This window comes from Peromyscus leucopus, chromosome 8b, assembly GCF_004664715.2.
Source record: "Peromyscus leucopus breed LL Stock chromosome 8b, UCI_PerLeu_2.1, whole genome shotgun sequence".
NCBI classification, from domain to species: domain Eukaryota; kingdom Metazoa; phylum Chordata; class Mammalia; order Rodentia; family Cricetidae; genus Peromyscus; species Peromyscus leucopus.
In genome coordinates this window covers 41617377-41635646 of record NC_051086.1, presented here as the reverse complement: position 1 = coordinate 41635646, position 18270 = coordinate 41617377, and the positions used below count along the sequence as shown (strand labels likewise).

The 18270-nt window shown below is 49.1% G+C and overlaps 1 protein-coding gene across 1 annotated transcript; it reads left to right on the top strand.

The window, feature by feature from the left end:
* Positions 1-2271: 2271 nt before the first annotated feature.
* Rnf187 (ring finger protein 187) lies at positions 2272-9221 on the top strand. Its single transcript, XM_028857147.2, has 4 exons — positions 2272-3107; positions 4313-4405; positions 7266-7490; positions 8145-9221. Exons 1-4 carry the CDS (start codon positions 2466-2468, stop codon positions 8145-8147), a joined length of 963 nt encoding a protein of 320 aa, XP_028712980.1. The 5' UTR covers positions 2272-2465; the 3' UTR covers positions 8148-9221.
* Positions 9222-18270: the final 9049 nt, after the last annotated feature.

Here is an 18270-nt window from a genome sequence, read left to right as displayed (position 1 = left end):
TATTATTATTCTTCTTTTGCTTTTTGACAGGGTTTCTCTGTGTAGCTTTGCGCCTTTCCTGGGACTCATTTGGTAGCCCAGGCTGGCCTCGAACTCACAGAGATCCACCTGGCTCTGCCTCCCGAGTGCTGGGATTAAAGGCGTGCACCACCACCGCCCGGCTCAATTTCTTCTTTTTTCACTATACACTGTCCATATTTTGGCATTGTCCAAGGCTTGTTTTTGCGGTATGTGACCTTGTATTTCCCCTCTGCACTTTCCTATGGATGTACTCTTGCCTTCTAACATGCTGCCACATGCCCCCTTGGACACTGGTAAGAATGCAATCATTAGGAAGAGTTCTTTTGGCTGGGCTGTGGTGGCGCACGCCTTTAATCCCAGCACTCGGGAGGCAGAGGCAGGCGGATCTCTGTGAGTTCGAGGCCAGCATGGTCTCCAAAGCGAGTTCCAGGAAAGGCGCAAAGCTACACAGAGAAACTCTGTCTTGAAAAACCAAAAAAAAAAAGGAAGAGTTCTTTTGGCTACCTAGACATAAAGTTCGTGGGATTAAAGGTGTCTCTGTTTGGCTTGATCTGTATTGCAGGAGTGGCTCCAGAATGGCCATCCCAGGTCCCTGGCACTGAGTGGGCATTCCATTATCTAATGCTAAGTATAATGTGATACTTTGTGTGTGATGTTGTTGCTTAATTTCACATTTTTCAGATGAACACTGGATTTGAGTACCTTCCCATATCTTCATTTTTCAGATCATGTTGGGCTGTTATAATAAAATTTCTGAGTCCGAGTAACATAAATAAAGACGTTTATTTGTTTCATGATGTGGTGACTGAAAGATGCCCATGTCCTGACAAGGACCTCTGAGCTGTGTTACAATATAATAGGAAAGTGGAAAGGGAACTGTCCACATGTGAAAGGGTCCAGTACATGGGGCGGCCTTACCAGTAACTCACACTCTTAAGAACTAATTATCTCCTTGATAGTATTTTTGTACAGCGTACACAGTTCAGAATGGATCTCACGATGGGGAATTTTTCCCACCTGTGACATCATGTTAGCAGTCTTAATAGTTTCAGATTTTGATTCTCTGGATGCTGAACCTGTATTAACAAGACATTAACAATAAGCAACAGTAATATTTGATGCCTGAGTTTGTATCTCAGTAATTCCTAAGACTATCATCTGCAAGAGATTCAAAACCCTATTCCCAGACTTGCCACTCTGCGGAGCTTAAATTTCGTTTTCTTCTATTAAGACATTTACAAGAAACAGCTCAAGTTAAGTTTCACTTAAGCTTGCAAACGAAACAAGTTGAGGTCCCCCAAGAGGCACAACTTGTTTTATGTTATAAAACTGGCATATATATACACAACATATACATATGTATCACTAAATGACTAGTCAAAATTCACATGGCAATGGGCAAGTCAACAGGGACCTAGATTCCCTATAGGACACTGATAAATTGATTCTAAGTGGAGTGGAGATAGTGAGAAGATGAGCAACACATTTAATGCCTTGAGCTTTTTAGAACTGTAGCCACCAAGAACTTAAGAAACCAATCCCACAAAATTCCAGTTATACCACTGAGATTCTATTCTCCACAACGCTCCCCCACCCCCAGTAAGATTACAACTCTCCACAGCAAATTTACTAATTTGGTAACCAAATCATATATTGCTAAATAACACTTGAATTAAAAAGAGAATTCCTTACGCAAGTAAAACAATAAAAGAACAATTCTAAATGGTTCCAGTTTATGACATATCAATGATAGGAAAAGTCAAATATGGAAAGGAGAATGGTGGGGATGGGTTTTCAGATTTGGCAGATGAAAACAGTTCTGGAGACGGGGTGGTGGTGGTGGGGTGTTAGTATTGGTTGGATCGTGAATATACATGAGGCACCTAGAAGCTGTTTATGCTTTAGGAGCTCTGACTCCTCATTTGGGCCCACAAGGTAAAAGCACCTGGCATTTCCACCTTCACTTTATGTCGCTATCTTCTGTAGTTTGGTCAGACGCCTGCTTGACTACACAGGCATGCTAATCATTTTAGGAGTTTCTGTCTACCTGACCTGTCTTATCCCGCTTCTGGGTTGAAGGTATAGAGATAAGTCACCCTAAACTTTCAGTCACCCTGGATTTCAGGAGCTGCAAAGTCTCCCCTGACAGACCACCTCCCAAGTTATCTATGGGAGACGAGCAACTATCTATGATATTGCGGCGGCACCCTGGAGTATGAGTGTGAGTAACCTTATAGGACACAGAGAGCATCGCTGTCAGGATCTGGGTTCGGAGCCCACGACTGACACCAACAGGACAAAGAGGTGAGCAGCCACCAGAACCAGGGTGGAAGAGTGCACAGCTGCTCCGACCTGGGCGGGGCGACGCGCGACTACGAGGACCTGAATGGAGAGAGTACAGCTGTCAGGACCTGAATGGAGAGAGTACAGCTGCCAGGACCTGGATGGAGGAGCGCGCAGCTGCCAGGACCTGGATGGAGGAGCGCGCAGCTGCCAGGACCTGGATGGAGGAGCGCGCAGCTGCCAGGACCTGGACGTCAGAGCGCACGGCAGCCCGAACCCGCCCCGTGCGCGCGCGCGTGCCCGGCGTTGGCGCAGTCCGGTTCTGCGTCGTCGGGCTGAGGTTTGTCGGCCTCGCTCTCCGGCCGATTCCCGGCTCTTCTGCGCCCTCTCCGCCGGCGCCGCCACCCGCAGCCCTGGCGCTCCCCGCGGGCCCCGCTGAGGCCGTCTGCGCCTTGTGCCAGCGCGCGCCCCGCGAGCCGGTGCGCGCCGACTGCGGCCACCGTTTCTGCCGGGCGTGCGTGGTGCGCTTCTGGGCCGAGGAGGACGGGCCCTTCCCGTGCCCCGAGTGTGCGGACGACTGCTGGCAGCGCGCCGTAGAACCCGGCCGCCCTCCACTCAGTCGCCGCCTCCTGGCACTCGAGGAGGCGGCCGCGGCGCCGGCCCGCGACGGCCCTGCCAGCGAGGCCGCGCTACAGCTGCTGTGCCGTGCCGACGGAGATCCGCTATGCTCCGCCTGCCGCATGGCCGCGGGCCCGGAGCCGCCCGAATGGGAGCCGCGCTGGAGGAAGGCGCTGCGCGGCAAGGTGCGCATGGCGGCCCCGCACACCACTCACCTTTGTGCTTTACTCACCTGGAGTCAGTCTCTCCATCGGGGCGCTGACCTCCTCTTCCCTCTGCCGCATCCCATGGGTGCCCAGCATCCTCCCCACCCCGAGTCTCCGCGGTGCCCTCCAGCCCTGCACCCTCCCTACCCCGCAGGTTCCTGCCGTGTTCTTGAATCGTGGAGTCCGTGAGTTCGGTCCTCCCCGATTTGTGTTAACCATCTCCCGGACCCCCGCTCTGATCCTCGATCTCTCATCTCTAGAGCATGCTCTTTTGTCCCCTTTCATCCCAGTTCTCTGGCCTACTTGTTCCTTATCTCCATACCGCCCTTAGACTGTCATTTTTTCCCCCATATCCTTTCAGATCCATTCCCTAAGGCCTCTTCCTCCTCCTATCCGGCTGTGACCTCATTGAGGCAAGCAAGCCCCACCCATCTACTTGCTGGTGGAGACCTGAGTGTGGGCTTCTGTCTGCCAGTTACCCACCCCTTGCAGCCCTCTGAGGGACTGCCTGTCTATCTCATTCTGGAACCTTCTCTGCTGTGCTCCCTTGGTTCATTGCATGTGACATTTGCAATTGGGTAGAAACCGCCCATTACATTCCGGGCAAAGCTAGGGTCCAGGGGTCTGGAGTATCATCCCAGGCCCAGAGAGGGGCAGGGTGTCTATTTCTGAGAGGCCAGGTAGGAAGGCAGTGAGTGATGCCTGGTTGGTCTCTGCCCCGCAGGAGAAACCACTAGCTTAGTGTGTTTGAGGGTGCTGCTGTTAGCCTTACGTTCAGGAATGATGCACCATGAGCTCCAGAATAGGATTTAGTCACTATTAGTGAACACTGTTGGGGTGGAAGCCAGTGGTTACATCGGGGTCCTAACCCGGATGCTCTGCCAGAACATGCTGCTAGAGTTGTCCAGCGGCTTGTTTCCCCCTTCCTAAGACAGCAGTCTCCACAGAGACCAAGCAGGACATGGAGGAGTCAGAGGAAAGCCGTTGTCTGAACCAGTATTTAAAAACATGCAATCACACAGCAAACCTAGAACTGTCCGCTGAGTACCTAGTTCTGACAAAGTGGGAAGCACAAGGGATCCCCACTTTTAAAAGACAAACGAGTTGCAGCAGCCAGAGGCTGGACTGCTGATCTGGGTATCCAAATCCTTCTTCCCATTCTATAACCAGCTTCTCTTTCCCAGGAGAACAAGGGGTCCGTGGAAATCATGAGGAAGGACTTAAATGATGCCCGGGACCTGCATGGTCAGGCAGAATCAGCGGCTGCTGTGTGGAAGGCAAGTGGGGTCTCCTGGATATGGGGAACCAGCAGGGCAACCAAACTGAGCTGCTGTTTGGCTGGCTGGAGGAGGAGGGGCCTCCGTGTGGACTTAATGAATGCCAGGGTACTGTCATGGGACACAGTCTAGTCAGAAGTCAGTAGGGATCCTCTTTCCTTCTCATGCTTTACCTTCTCATGAAGTTCTGTAAGCTTGCGCTCCCTTTTCTACACAGGGCACTTTGTAGTCCTCTTGATTCTGACCAACCCCGGTAGAACTTGCTGTTTTCTGGCTGCCATATAAAACCACAGACATTATTGCTCTGGAGGCTGGAAGTCCACAGGCAAGCCATGGCAAGTCCATATCTGATCAGGGCTACTTTCTGGTAGCCTTTATCAGTGTATCATCACATGGAGGGGGATAGGAGCTCTCTGGGGGCTCGGGCACCAATCCCATCTCCTCTGGTAGGACTAACTACTTCCCAAAGGCGGACTACTTTTGGTTTTTTTCAAGACAGGGTTTCTCTGTGTAGTTTTGGTGCCTGTCCTGGATCTTGCTCTGTAGACCAGGCTGGCCTCGAACTCGCAGAGATCTGCCTGGCTCTGCCTCCCGAGTGCTGAGATTAAAGGCGTGCACCATCACCGCCTGGCATGGCCCACTACTTTTAACACCATTACCTGGAGGTTTCAGCACAGGGATTTGAGGGGACACAAAAAGTTGGTACTTAGCAGCTTGCCTTCATCTCATACCTTCCATGGCATTAAACACCAAGGTGACATCTTGTTACAGTTTTTTAAGGTTACTTGTCAACAAAACCGCACATTGATTTAAACTGTGGTGACTTTTCCTTCTAGATATTAAAGTTCATCAGTTTCCACCCTCCTATTTTTTTAAGAACATAAAACCAAAGTGTTTTTGTAGACTACAGAAGCCCTGATGCTCTCAGATGGCCTGTGCCGAAGGCTGAAGCCACCTGCTCTACCCCTCACAAAAACTGAAGGCTTTGAGGATGTCCAGCTTACTAGGAGCCCACAGTCATTCCAAGGACAAGTTCTAGCACATAGAGGCTTTTAATTCGAAGATGAGGATCCTGTTAGTCAGAGGGAGGAGCTTGTCCAGACAGCAGTTATCTGGCTGGTGTTTACATACTTTTCAGCAAAAGCATTCTTCCCTTAGGAACATGGCTATCGCCCATGTTGTGTGGTCCAGAGCCAGGATGAAGATCTGACTCGGAGTGTCTTTTTTAGTTCTGTTATCTACGTTAGGCTGGTTGAAGAGTGGCTGAGGGTGGCAGGATGGATGTTTTGCTCTTGGATTCACCAGAGGCGAGTAGGAAAAGTGGCTGGTGGAAGGTCACTGTGCATTCTGACAGGACTTTGGTCCCAGAGTTCACCTTTGGGAAGCTGTGAGTGGGGTCTTCACATAAGCTGAGTAGTGTATATGTGGATTCTATGTCCAAGGACTTAACAGACCTCTGATTGGAAATGGGGATGTTGCTGATTGGTGGAATGCTTGTCCAGCATGTAAGAGGCTCTGAATATAATCACACAAAGCAAGCACCACAAATAGACCGTAGGCCTGTAGTTGTTGTATGTGTGTACTTAATACATAAGCTTCCTTCTAGTCACAGTATAGGAGAGAAACTCTTAAGCGAAATCCACAGAGTCTGTTTAAGGGAGTAACAAGGATTCATTAAGATAATAAAGGGGAAGATACACTCAGGAATACAGCCACCGTCGTTCTGCCCAGGAGCAAGTGGATCCAGCTTATACCTCAAAGCTCATTGGTGGGATGAATCCCCGCTACACTCTTTAAGAAGTATTTACGCTGTGTTAGGTAGATTGTGTCAGCTGGAGATGACCTGCAGCATGTGGAAGGATGCAGATAGCTTATGGCAGTGCTAGGCCATTTTGTAAAAGGGACTTGAGCATCTGTACACTTCGGTGTCTTGGGAATGCATTTCCTGCAGGGGAGACAGAATGTTGCCTTAATAGAAGTTCAAGTGGTATGAGAGGCCTCATGAGGAAACAGCTCAGAGAAGCAGTCACAATCTAACAAATACATTGACTTGGACGGAGAATGGCAGGTTGTGGACAGGTGATTAATTTGGGAGACATGAAAGAATTCTTTTAACAAGGTCCATGCAGCATCTTCCAGTCTTGATAAGAATGCCATTCCTTTGGCTTTGTACAGGGAGTTGGGTTAGCCTTTTTCTGTTGCTGCAACACAATTATCTAAGACTTGAGTACTGAGTACTGTGTAAAGAAGGCAAGTTATTGGTTCTAGAGGCTGAACATCAGAGATCAAAAGGCTCTGTTTGCCTGTCTCTAGTGGGGTCTCATGGTGGGAATGTGTGGACCCAGGATTGCTCTCTCTGTAACAGCTGCCTTGGGAACCAGCTGGTAGCCTGTGAGACCAGCATCAGTCTTTTCAGAGGGCACACCTATCAGTGACCTGGAACTCGTTCAGTAGACCAGGCCAGTCTCGAACTCACGGAGATCGCCTGCCTCTGTCTCCTGAGTGTTGGGATTAAAGGCATGTGTGGGCTGCTACTGCTGGGCTTCAGTCCCCACCTCTTAAAGGTCCTGTCAACTCCACCTTACATTAGAACCAAGCTAACACCACCATGAGGGGCCACAGGGCATCTTTCATGTGGAGATATCACTTCTTGCTTAGGAAAACAATGCAAGAGAATCTTCTCTCACCTTTGATTTTTTTTTTTTAAGTAGGTTTAATTCAGAAGAGCCAGCCAATATATTCTGAGGTGTCATATTTCTTAGTTTCTTTCAGAGTAGATGAGGGGTCTCTTTCTTTGGACACAGTAGCGGTGGGTGTGGGCTAAGGTGGACTGTTGTCCCTTCTCCCACTCCCCCTGCAGGGGCATGTCATGGACCGAAGAAAGAAGGCCCTGACTGACTACAAGAAGCTTCGGGCCTTCTTCGTGGAAGAGGAGGAACACTTTCTGCAGGAGGCTGAGAAGGATGAGGGTGTTTCTGAGGATGATGAGCAGGCTGATCCAGCAGAACGCTTCCGGTCCCTACTGCAGGCTGTATCGGAGCTGGAGAAGAAGCACCGGAACCTGGGCCTTAGCATGCTTCTGCAGGTACCACCCGGTGGGGAGTGAGCGCGTCTCCACGTCACATCTCTGGCCTGCTCAGAGCCCCAGTGAAGGGAGATCACCCGACAGCAAGGTTGGGGCCGGAGCCTGCCTTGCCCTGGCTGTGGCCTAGGTCTGAATGTCAGGGAAGTGGTAGGAAGGAACTTAGAGCTGAGGAAGAGATGAGGTGACCCTGGGTCTCACGTGGGAGGGATGTTTTCACCCCTCAGACTCCTGGGCAGAGCAGCCAGGACGCCCCCTCTGTCTTCTCCCATCCTCATCTCTGCCCCAGGGGTTGGGCCAACACCTGAGGCCTGAGGCAGCCCGCTTGGCAGTCTGAGCCTGGGCTTGTAATGTGGCCTTCAGCAGCCACATGTAGCTGAGGTAGCTGTTAGGGGCTATCCAGTCCTGGTGGTGATGGGTGCTATACAGCCTTGGAGACACAGGCTTTGGACCTGTGTCCAAAGATGGATTTCAGTGAGTTGTCAAGTTACCTTGGTTCTGGGAGTGTTGTGCTCAGGAGAGCAGCTGTCTGTCTCACTGCCTGTTCTGTCTCCTTCTGTGTATTTCTCGGGCTCATTGTCATCTTTATCTCTGTATCTCCCTTCATTTTCTCTGTTTCACTGCCTTTTCCTTTTGTCTCTGTCTCTTTCCCTGCAGTGATGATGCTTAGTGGCAGGCTGGCCCCCTGGAGCATGAGGCAGAAGGAACCACCTTCCACAGCTGGCCAGCAGCACCCCTACCTACACCTCTGAGACCTCTGCCTGGCACCACTTCGTCCTGGACAGGCCCCATCTCCGTCAACACCGACAGCATGTTGGCCGGGGTGAAGCGTCAGCAGTGCCTCGCTTTTGGTCGTCCACGTAGTTCCGTTTCTCAGCTGTGTTTTTAGTTTTCTTTGGGGTTTGAATGTGCTCAGGCTCTTACCTGTTGCTAGTAGAGACCAGTCCTGGATTCCCCTCCGTGTGTCCCAACCCTGTCTGAGACCACTGGGCAGCTCTGAAGCCCCTTCTTGTTTCGCCATGGCTCGGGGCCTAGTGTGGCGATGTCCCTCTAGTATCCAGGGCTTCCTTGCACCTTCCCCATTGGTGCCCATGACAGGGTTGGCTCCCCAGACATCCCTCAGCAAGGCTCTCGGGCATACCAGTTACAGTCAGCCTGTATTAGTGCCAGGGAATAGAGATGCAGGAGGCCCTGGGGTGTGGCTGAGACCCTACTCTTGGGAAAGAAAGGTGAAGCATTCTCCACCCTGCAGAGGCCTGCTCCCTCCCTTTGGGTCTTGCTGGGCCGGACCCTGGGAGCTGCCTTCTGCTCTGTGCCCCTTGAGTGTCACTGGCATCCCCAAAGTGCTCCCTACTGTTACCCGCTCTCACGGAAGGACCCTCTTCCCCACAGAAGAGCAGCAGGGGTGGCATCTCCAGGCCACCTGGTGCTTCCCTTCGCTGTAGTTTTGGCTTTTCTCACCTCATATCTTCTCCAGTAGGTTAATTTGACGAAACTTGTGGCGTAGCGGTAGCGTGGTTGCCTGCAGCATTGTGTATGTAGATAACTAGTCCAAGAAACACAACCCAGCAGAGTGGACAGACACAGGTCCGGGGCCAAAGATTCAGACCCATGTAGGTTTGGGGGAGCAGTGTTTGTCCTCAGAAGGCCCTGGCCTTGGGTGTAGTGACTGGCTCCAGCTTGACTCCCAGGTGGGCTGGGTTCTCAGTGCTGAATAAAGTGGTTTGCTCCAGTCTCTGTCTCTACCTCCTAATCTGTCCACATAGCTGCGACCCCTGCTCTTGACCTGGGTCCAGGGCCTTTGATCCTTGTGAAAGCAGGATAAGCAGACTGTCGCTGAGACAGTCGGGGAGAGAGGCAGGTGTCATCCTAAAGCTCGTGTTGACTGTGGGAGTTACACCTAGGAAGTAGGGCCAAGAGGAGACATGCCGAGGGGACTCTGGGTTAGCCCACATGACAGGGTCCTGCAGAGGGCCAGCCAGGTGAGCAGATGCACCCGAGGTAACAGACTCGTCACATTCATATTCAGGGTGACTGGATGCCCAGGATTGATTGGCCTTCCCTGCAGGCAGAGGAGCTTCCTCCGCCTGAGTGCCAGGGAAGAACAGGAAGGCAAGAACAGGTGCAGGTGGCAGTGAGGGCAGTAGCCCTGAGCCTGTCTGACCTCTGTTGGGGGCAAAAATGGAAACTAGACTAGTTGAATGGCAGGTGTAGAGAATGCCAGGCAATTGGACTGGCCACTTGTATTCAGAAACAAGTGAGGTTCATGCCTCAGATTTTAGCATTGGTCTAGAAAACCATATGACCTTGTCTACAACCCCAATGGACATGCCCCAGAGACTTCCTCTTTCCTGTCCCTGTGACTCCCAGCAGACCAACTGGACATGTGAAGTGCAGTCTTAAGTTGAGAAAGTCTCCTTTGCATCAGCTCTGCTTGCCAGTCAACCTGCAATCTACACATACTATCAACAGCACCCTAAGTGACTGCCACATAGGACACTTCCCCATGCCCACCATAACCCTGGTCCACTCTAGAATTTGAACCTCTGAGCACCTTAGCACCAGGACCCACCAGATCCTTCACTGGCCCCTTCTCCCTGGAGGGGGGATCCACCAGTCCTCTGGGTACCTCCTGCACTGGCCAGCTTTGTCGTCTTTCCCCATCATGCCATTGATGGAGTTGAGTCAGTTTGGTGGCAGAATCCGTATCTAGTGTGGCCTGCTTCCTAGTTCATAGATGTCTTGTGTTTTCACAGGGAAGAAAGAACAAAAGATCTCTAGGAGGTGCATCTCTGAGTTCGAGGCCAGCCTGGTCTACAGAGAGTGTTCTAGGACAGCCAGGACTACACAGAGAAACCCTGTCTCAAAAAACAACAAAAAGGTCTCTAGGACCTTATAGAACACTTATCCTATTTGTGAGGCTCCACCCTTTTTACCATATCATCTCCCAAGGTCTCACCTTCCTAATGCGACACAGCAGAAGCTGAAGGTCAGAATCCCAAAGACACCCACACTCTACTCCCCACCTTTACTGCTGGCTCAGTGTCAGCTCTCGGGAGTTTGAACTTAGAGGCACAGTGACCCAAGGACATCCCTTCCCAGGTCCTCAAGGTAAGTTACAAGACAGGCCACCATAGTTCCTTTGCTAGGGAGGTGGAAGATCATGGAGCGTAGAGCCCATGAAATGTGATGAACTGGATAGGTTTTACATGAGGGGCTTCAAGGTACCATGGTAAATGAAAAACAGCCAGATTGAAGTATACATATGGTCTATACAGATGTGTCCATCCTTCTGACATTTGTCTACAAAGGTAAGTACAGTGGGTGCTGTGCTGCATTGTTTTGATAGATATCCTGTCTGCACCTAATCCATTGGCTACAGGTTGGATATTCTAGGAGACCATGTCAGGCAGGCATCATGGGATTGGAAATGGAAAAAGATTGGGATGTGGGGAATGAAGAGAATACCAACTTACAAAAAACATTGAGCGTGGTGGCACATCCCTTTAATCCCAGCACTTGGGAGGCAGAGGCAGACTGATATCTTGAGTTTGAGGCCAGCCTGGTCTGCCTAGCAAGTTCCAGGCCAGGCAAGGCTATATAGTGAGACCCTGTCTCAAAAAGCAAGCAAGCAAGCAAGCCACACCCAGGAAACTGAGGCAGGGTGATTGTCATGAGTTTAGTGGCTACTTGGAAAAATCTTGTGAACTCCCCCACCCCATATACCAAAAGCAGGGAGAAGCAGCAGGTATTTTTGGTTTTTTTTGCTAGGGCCTTCCCCATATGGAAAAACAGCCAGGATTAAGGCAGACTTCAGACAGACCTTGCTTGGTTTTTCTGCAGCAGTACTATCATGCTGAGTAGAGTTGGTGAAGAGCCTTACAAGTAGTGTGCATACTAGAAAACAGGCCAATACAGTGGATTAATAAAGAGGACGTGTCCTCAGTGCCTGTCCACGGGCTGGTGCTCAGGTACTTGTGCGAGTCCTCATCTAACCTGCGTACAACATCTGGTGTTCTATAAACCACCTCTAGATTACTTCTAATGTCTAATAGAACCCATACAATGAACTAGTTTATATAGTTTGGGGGAAATGGTGAGGTCAAAAGTATAGGATATGCTATAGATAAGGGACATGTATGTGTGTGTGTGTGTTTCTGGTATTTTTTTTTTCTCTCTCTCTAATTGAATCCACAGATGTGGAGCCCATGAACAGGCCAACTGTATTCCAACATGCAAGTCATTTAGTTGGGCCTTGATCCAGGGCTTCTCTGGCAGCAACCCCCTGCAGACTGCAGCTGAAATTCTTGACTCCCTTTGGGGACTTCTTGTGAGGTTCTGGGTGAAACCTCAGGCATTTCTTCCCCAGTGAAAAGTGGCTGTGGCTCTAAGGTCTGCCCTCATCACCATAGTTAAGTGAGGGCTGGCTGCACCTGTCCACAGGGAGCTCAGTTCAAAGGCCATTCTCACATCCACCTCATTTTCTCAAGCAAAGGCCCCCGAATAACCAGAAGATATAAAAGTCCTGGGAAAAGGGACTCTTACATGAGCTTTGTGCCACTTGATGTCCACATGAGGTGCTTTATTTCCACAAGAGAATTTTGATTTGGAGATAGATAATTGAGCTGAAACAAAGATTCTCTGCTTTAACTGTCATTCATGAAAATGTATGCTGTTAAGGAATTTCTAGGAGACAAACAAGGCTGTACTGGCTTTAGAAGCAAAAATAGTATCTGAAACACCACCATTGATACAGCACACAAGCCAACCAGGATTAAACTCACAAAACAAATAGTCTGGTTTTTAGCAAAATTGCATTTGGGGGGCTCGTGGGGTGCAAGCAAGGGCAGGCACACTTGTGCTGTAATAGCTGCAAGGGATGCTTGGACAGGCTGCCCCAAGGATCGGGTATGAGCTGTGGGGTTGCAGCAGGATAAGTATTTGTTTCCCCCTTTTGCACAGGCAGCATCTGAGTCCCTGTGGTTCCGTTCATAAATGGTATTCTGATGACTGGGTTCTGAAATTCCATTCTTTGGCCTCAGTCCTACAACCTGAAAGGACATGAGCAAATCTCAGGATACGCTGCCCTGGGTTGTTTTCACTTTGAACTCGTGGTCCCCACCAAGCTGAAAGTGCAAAGAGGCCGTCTCCGTTTTCCGGCCAGAGGAAGAGGTTCCTGGGTGTATGGTAGCCTCTGATTACAGACCGAAGGTCAATGCCATGCTCAGTCAATCATAAAGGGTCTTGCCTCCCACCCATTGCTAAGGCCTGCTTTACCTTTCCTAAATACAGGTCGGCTCCCCACCCTGCCCGTTATATACATTCCTGAATCTTATTAGTACGTGTCATGAGGCCAGGGGCACTCCTCCTCTGTGGACAGCTGTCCCCAAAGAGGAAAAGCAAGGATCTCCGAGGGAAGGAAGAAGATAAATACCTGGAAAACATCACTCTCATAGAATTCTGGTCATATGCAAATGAGGTGGCTTCCTGAGCTCTTTTGATTGGACAAGTCTCCACAGAGCAGCCAATGGGACTTTCGGGTTACCTTTCGTGCCCGAGGGTCCGACCGTTTGTCAGAGCCGAGAGTTAATGCTGTAAGCTGTTTGTGCTGATGGTCAGCTTCCTGCCTTTGTCTCCGCCTACGTGGACCACGAGAACCTTGCTCCCTTACCGCCTGCCCAACCTCCCAACGCGCTAAGGGCTTTGGTGACTCAGGTGTTGCTGCGGTTCTGCCCCTCCAGCGCGGAGGTCCCTGAGCCGCGGAGCTGACAGTGTCAAGCTCCGCACTCAGCAATGCAGGGATGGCCACAAGGCTGCCAGCTACAGAGGTTTTGTCCACCCTCAGGGCCCTTCAGTGAATACCAAAGCCTCTTTTCAGAACTAACCGGAATCGCTGGGTAGCTTAACGGACAATCTTTAATGGACTCCTGACCTTATAGCTTATAGCCATTTCTACATGGGCCGGAGTGGGGAATCTCCCTCTGGTGGCCTGGCAGAGGTATTACTGTGCGGCACGCTACACCCAACAGCTGCGTTCATTCAAACCGTTCTTGGATTCTAAACAGGTTCAGCTCGCTTGATGATTTAGTGGGGAGGCACTGCCCCAAGCTTTGACCCCAGGACTTAGGTCAGCCAGTACTACAAAGTGAGACCCTGTCTCAAACGAATTTTAAAAAATCGTATTGAGATGTTGACAGTGACAAGCCAATTAATTGCCTAGCTCCCCCTTCCTCCCACACCTCCTCCTTTACTGTACTTGTCAAGCTGTATTTACTACTGGTCAACTCCAGCACTTACCCATCTACACATTTGATATAGCTCCTAAGTGCTTCAAAATTAGTTTTCCCCCGACCGCTGATACACGTCGAAAGTGCAATAATTTGAAAAGGCATACTTTTAATCTACATTTGGGTTTGGCTTTGACTCCTTTTCAAGGCCAACATCCAATTTTCTGGGCAATACACACTTTCCAGGTGTAGGGGGTCTCATGGACTAAAGCCACACCCCACTTGAGGCTTTGTCCACCTCCTTCGGGGTTATCTATGGATATAAAATGTGGTGGACCATGACCTCACTGCTTGAGCAGAGCCCAAGTTGCCTGACCCCCAAATAACCAACGGGGCCTGAAAGCACAATGACAGTTCATCACCTGGGCCAAGGCAGGCCAATCCCAGCAGGGCGGGGTTCCCTGATTTAAGTCCTAGGTTAACCGTCCCAGCTTCCACCAAGAGCAAAGGTAAACAGGGAGGCCCCACAAGTGCTTGGCTGAACACCGCCTCTTCAATCTGGTGCCCTCCTTGGGGAAAGTTATACTACCATGATTCCATTGCTATTTCATTTACATCTGCATTAGGAAAAAACAAAACATGGTGGACAGTTGGCTCTGCGTACTGACACTGATACTTACTCTTGATGAAGGTATCTGAGTTGTAGCCCATTTCCAGCCATTTGCAAAGTTTCAGGAAGATTGTGAGAGAGACTGAAGCAAACAGCCTGCCGCTTTTCACCGCACCTAAAGTTCTTAGAAATGTTACAGAAATCTCAATATTTCCATGTAGACTGTGGCCATTATTTTTGAGACTATTTTAACTTTGGTTGATTATTTTTACTGATAAATGTGAATCATAGCTAGTCACGGAAGAGTTAAGAGCTAAGCGTTAAGGGCGCTGGCTGCTGTTCAGAGGACCAGGATTTTGGTTTGTGACACTCACTGTAACTCCAGCTCCGGGGGATCCAGCGCCCTCTTCTGGCCTCTGTGAGCACTACATGCACATGGTAACAAACATCTTAGCTCAATGAATTGGTGACAACAGAAAAAAATAGAGCCTGGATGATGAGTATAGACATATATGAACAGAAATGACCAAAATGTGCTTATATCTTAGCAATACTCACAATAACTTTGAATGGTATTCCGCTTCCCATCAGACTTTTCATTAACAGAAGTTTATGAAGCTTGGCTAGGTAAGTCATTCTGGAGATCACACCAACAACCAAGACATCTTTCATTTTTTTATTACATTTTTATTTTTGGTGCATGCACCATGGGCAAGCATGTGGAGGTCCGAGGAAAACTCTTGGGATTGAGTCCTCTCCTTCTCTGACTAGGGTCCCAGAGACTGAACTCAGGTCATCAGGCTTGGTGACAAGCACCTTAACCCACCCACCCGTCTTGACAGCCCATCCTTGGGTCTTTAAACACATGCTTTCCCTAGCTTACCGTGGGCACGATGGTTTTACTCATGGTTCTCCCGAGAATGAGAAAATCCATTAGAATCTTCCTCACATGGTTGCTGCCCATGCCAGTAAATCATAGAGACATGAAGGGGGACATGAAAAAGACACCATAAGCATGTAGGGGAGCGGGTGGTCAGAACAGTCTTAAAATGAGTGACTCCTAAAATGTGGGCTAAGTGGTGCTCAGTTCCTGTTTTCCTTTGTCAGTGATGAAACCAGACAGTGAAGGGTAAGCACAAGTTGTAAGCAGGAAGGTGACGTCCCAGGAGGGAAAGACTTGGGGGACCTGAAGTCTACCTAGATGTGGGCATTTTAATGGGAGAATTGGAGGTTGTTGAGAAAGCTCAGCAGGTAAAAGCACTTGACACCAAGCCTGACTACTTGAGTGAGTTCAGTCCTGGGAACCCACATTGTGGAAGGAGAGAACCAATTCCCACAACTTGTCCTCTGACCTTCACATGTGCCACAGTGTATATGCATTCCATTTAGCACACACACATGCACACAAAATGTAATTAAGAGATAATATGGGAGTGGGATGGGGAAGGACTTCATAGTGACAGGATAGAGGAAGGTCCCCTTGGGAGTCCCCTGGGCTTGTTCACCGACATTTAGAGATAGACTCCTACCTTTCCATGAAGCCTGGGCGAACCAGCCATGGTGGTTAATGTCCCAGCAGGATTCAACAAAGTGATGCCTAGTGACTTGGTAACATACTGTTTCTGGGAGTCTCCATGACAGTGCACTAAAGAAATTATCAATGGCTAAAGAAGAACCCTGCTCACCAATGTGGATGGCCACATTGGAGCAAGGGACAGCAGGCAGGAGATCGTGAGCATAAAGCTCAATCCTAAACTAATACTGGCACTCCCAAGGCTGAGGCAGAAGCTGAGTTTCAGTCCAGCCTGGTTATCCTGTCTCATAAAAAATCAACATGAAGCTGAAATCAGCCTCCCTGTTCAGTGGCTGTATTAGTTAATTTTCAGTTCCTGTGATAAAGTATCATTGTTGTACCCAGAGTCCCCCAAAGACCACCAAGAAACCAAATCCAATGCAAAAGCAAAGAGTCTTTTTATTGTTTTGAGTTAACTTGGGCCTTTCTGTCTGTTTGACAAAGCTGTGACAATATCATGACCAAAAGCAACTTGAGGAGGAAAAGATTTCAGCTTACGTCTGGAAGAGAAATCAGGGCAGAAACCTGGAGGCAGGAACTGAAGCATGAGTGAACACCACTCACTAGATTTCTTGGCCTGCTTTCATATGGCACCCCGGACCACCTGCTCAGGGATGGCACCACCCACTGGGCCCTCCCACACACATCAATGAAAATCCTCTACAACAACAGTTCTCAACATGTGGGTCTTGACCCCTCTGCGGTCACTTATCACATGTCCTACATGTCAGATATACTTACATTACAATTCATAACCATAGCAAAATTACAGTTACGAAGTAGCAACAACATAATCTTATGGTTGGGGGTCACCACAATGTGAGGAACTGCAGTAAAGGGTGGCAGCGTTAGGAAGGTTGAGAACCGCCGCTCTACATTCTCTACAGAACCCGCCGCTCTACATTCTCTACAGTCCGACAGGCAATCTGAGGAAATCAGTCCCTCCGCTGGGTCCCTCTTCCCATAACAACTCTAGCTGTGTCAAGTTGACAACTTGACACAAAACAACAAACCCAGACAGAGGAGGAGAGACAACCTGTAGACTGGAGGGTGTAGAGGGGGCAGCCACTTGGGGTTCATCAGTTTGTCTTCCCATGTGCTCTCCAAAAATGTCAGCCAAGAAACATTTTACCTTTCCCAGCTGCAGGTGTTTGGTTGTGACAATAGGAAATGAACTAACGCAGAAGTTAAAAAAAAAAAAAAAAGACAAGAAAATGATAGTATGATTCCATTTATTTTAAATTCCAGAACAGGTAAAGGTTTATCATGTAGATGTGCCCAAGAGGACAAAAGAAAAGGAAAGTTCTCAACTCAATGGTATCAGTAATGCTCCACACTTTAAACGGACTGACTTCAAATTAAGTCCAAAAATGAGAGAGGGGAAATCAGAACAAAAACTCACAGGTCAGTGGCTACCTACAGTGCAATCATCTGTGTGGATCAAGTTCTAAAATATCCAGAGGAATTTTAATGGCAAAAGACTCTGATCTCTTGATGGCACTGCTACAAGTGTACTTGTACAAAGTACTGATTGTACACTTTAACCAATGTTCACCATGTTGCACCCTTCAAACAAGAAAGCTTGAGGCTGGAGAGATGGTTTAGCAATCAAGAGGACCTGCTACTCCATCATAAGAACAGGAGTGCTGATTCCAGCCCCCGTGTGGGGCAGTTCACAAATGCCTTAACTGCAGCTCCAAGGTACCCAGTGCCCTATTCTAGCCTCTGCAGGTACACACACACACACACACACACACACACACACACACACACGAAGACAGACACACAATTTTTTTTTTTTAATGAGACATGGTTTCCCTGTGTAGCCCTGTCTGTCCTGGAACTCACTCTGTAGACCAGGCTGGCCTCAAACTCAGGTATTTGCCTGCCTTTGGCTCCCTAGTGCTAGGATTGAAGGCATGGACCATCTTCTGGTGTGCAGACATATATTCAGACAAAACACCCATATACATAAAATATATAGATAAATCCTTAAAAAAACAAAACAAACAAACAAAAACGTAGCTGGGCAGTGGTGTCTCATGCCTTTAACCCAGCACTGGTTATTAATGCCAGCCTGTCTCCAAAGTCCAGCTCAGGGGCCACCTGTGCTTGTGACATATCCTTGCTATTCCACAGACAGACTAACCATGGCTGTGCTCTTGACTATGAACCCTAAACACTAGGCATTCTTTAGCTATATCTGAGGACCTTGTCTCTCTGAAACACGTATAACTGCGACAGCCCTTATGGACAATGATCTCCTCCTTCTGAGGAGGCATTCCAATGTAAAAGGGTGTGCCCACCACTCAGCCAGTATGGTAGGTTGAGTGTCCCCCCAGATATGTGGGAGTCCAAACCCCACACACCTGT

Coding starts and splice junctions, on each gene's coding strand:
- Rnf187 (XM_028857147.2), top strand. CDS start 2,466: ATGGAGGAGCGCGCAGCTGCCAGGACCTGGATGGAGGAGCGCGCAGCT. Junction 3,108..4,312: donor GGAAGGCGCTGCGCGGCAAG/GTGCGCATGGCG, acceptor TCTCTTTCCCAG/GAGAACAAGGGGTCCGTGGA. Junction 4,406..7,265: donor CAGCGGCTGCTGTGTGGAAG/GCAAGTGGGGTC, acceptor CTCCCCCTGCAG/GGGCATGTCATGGACCGAAG.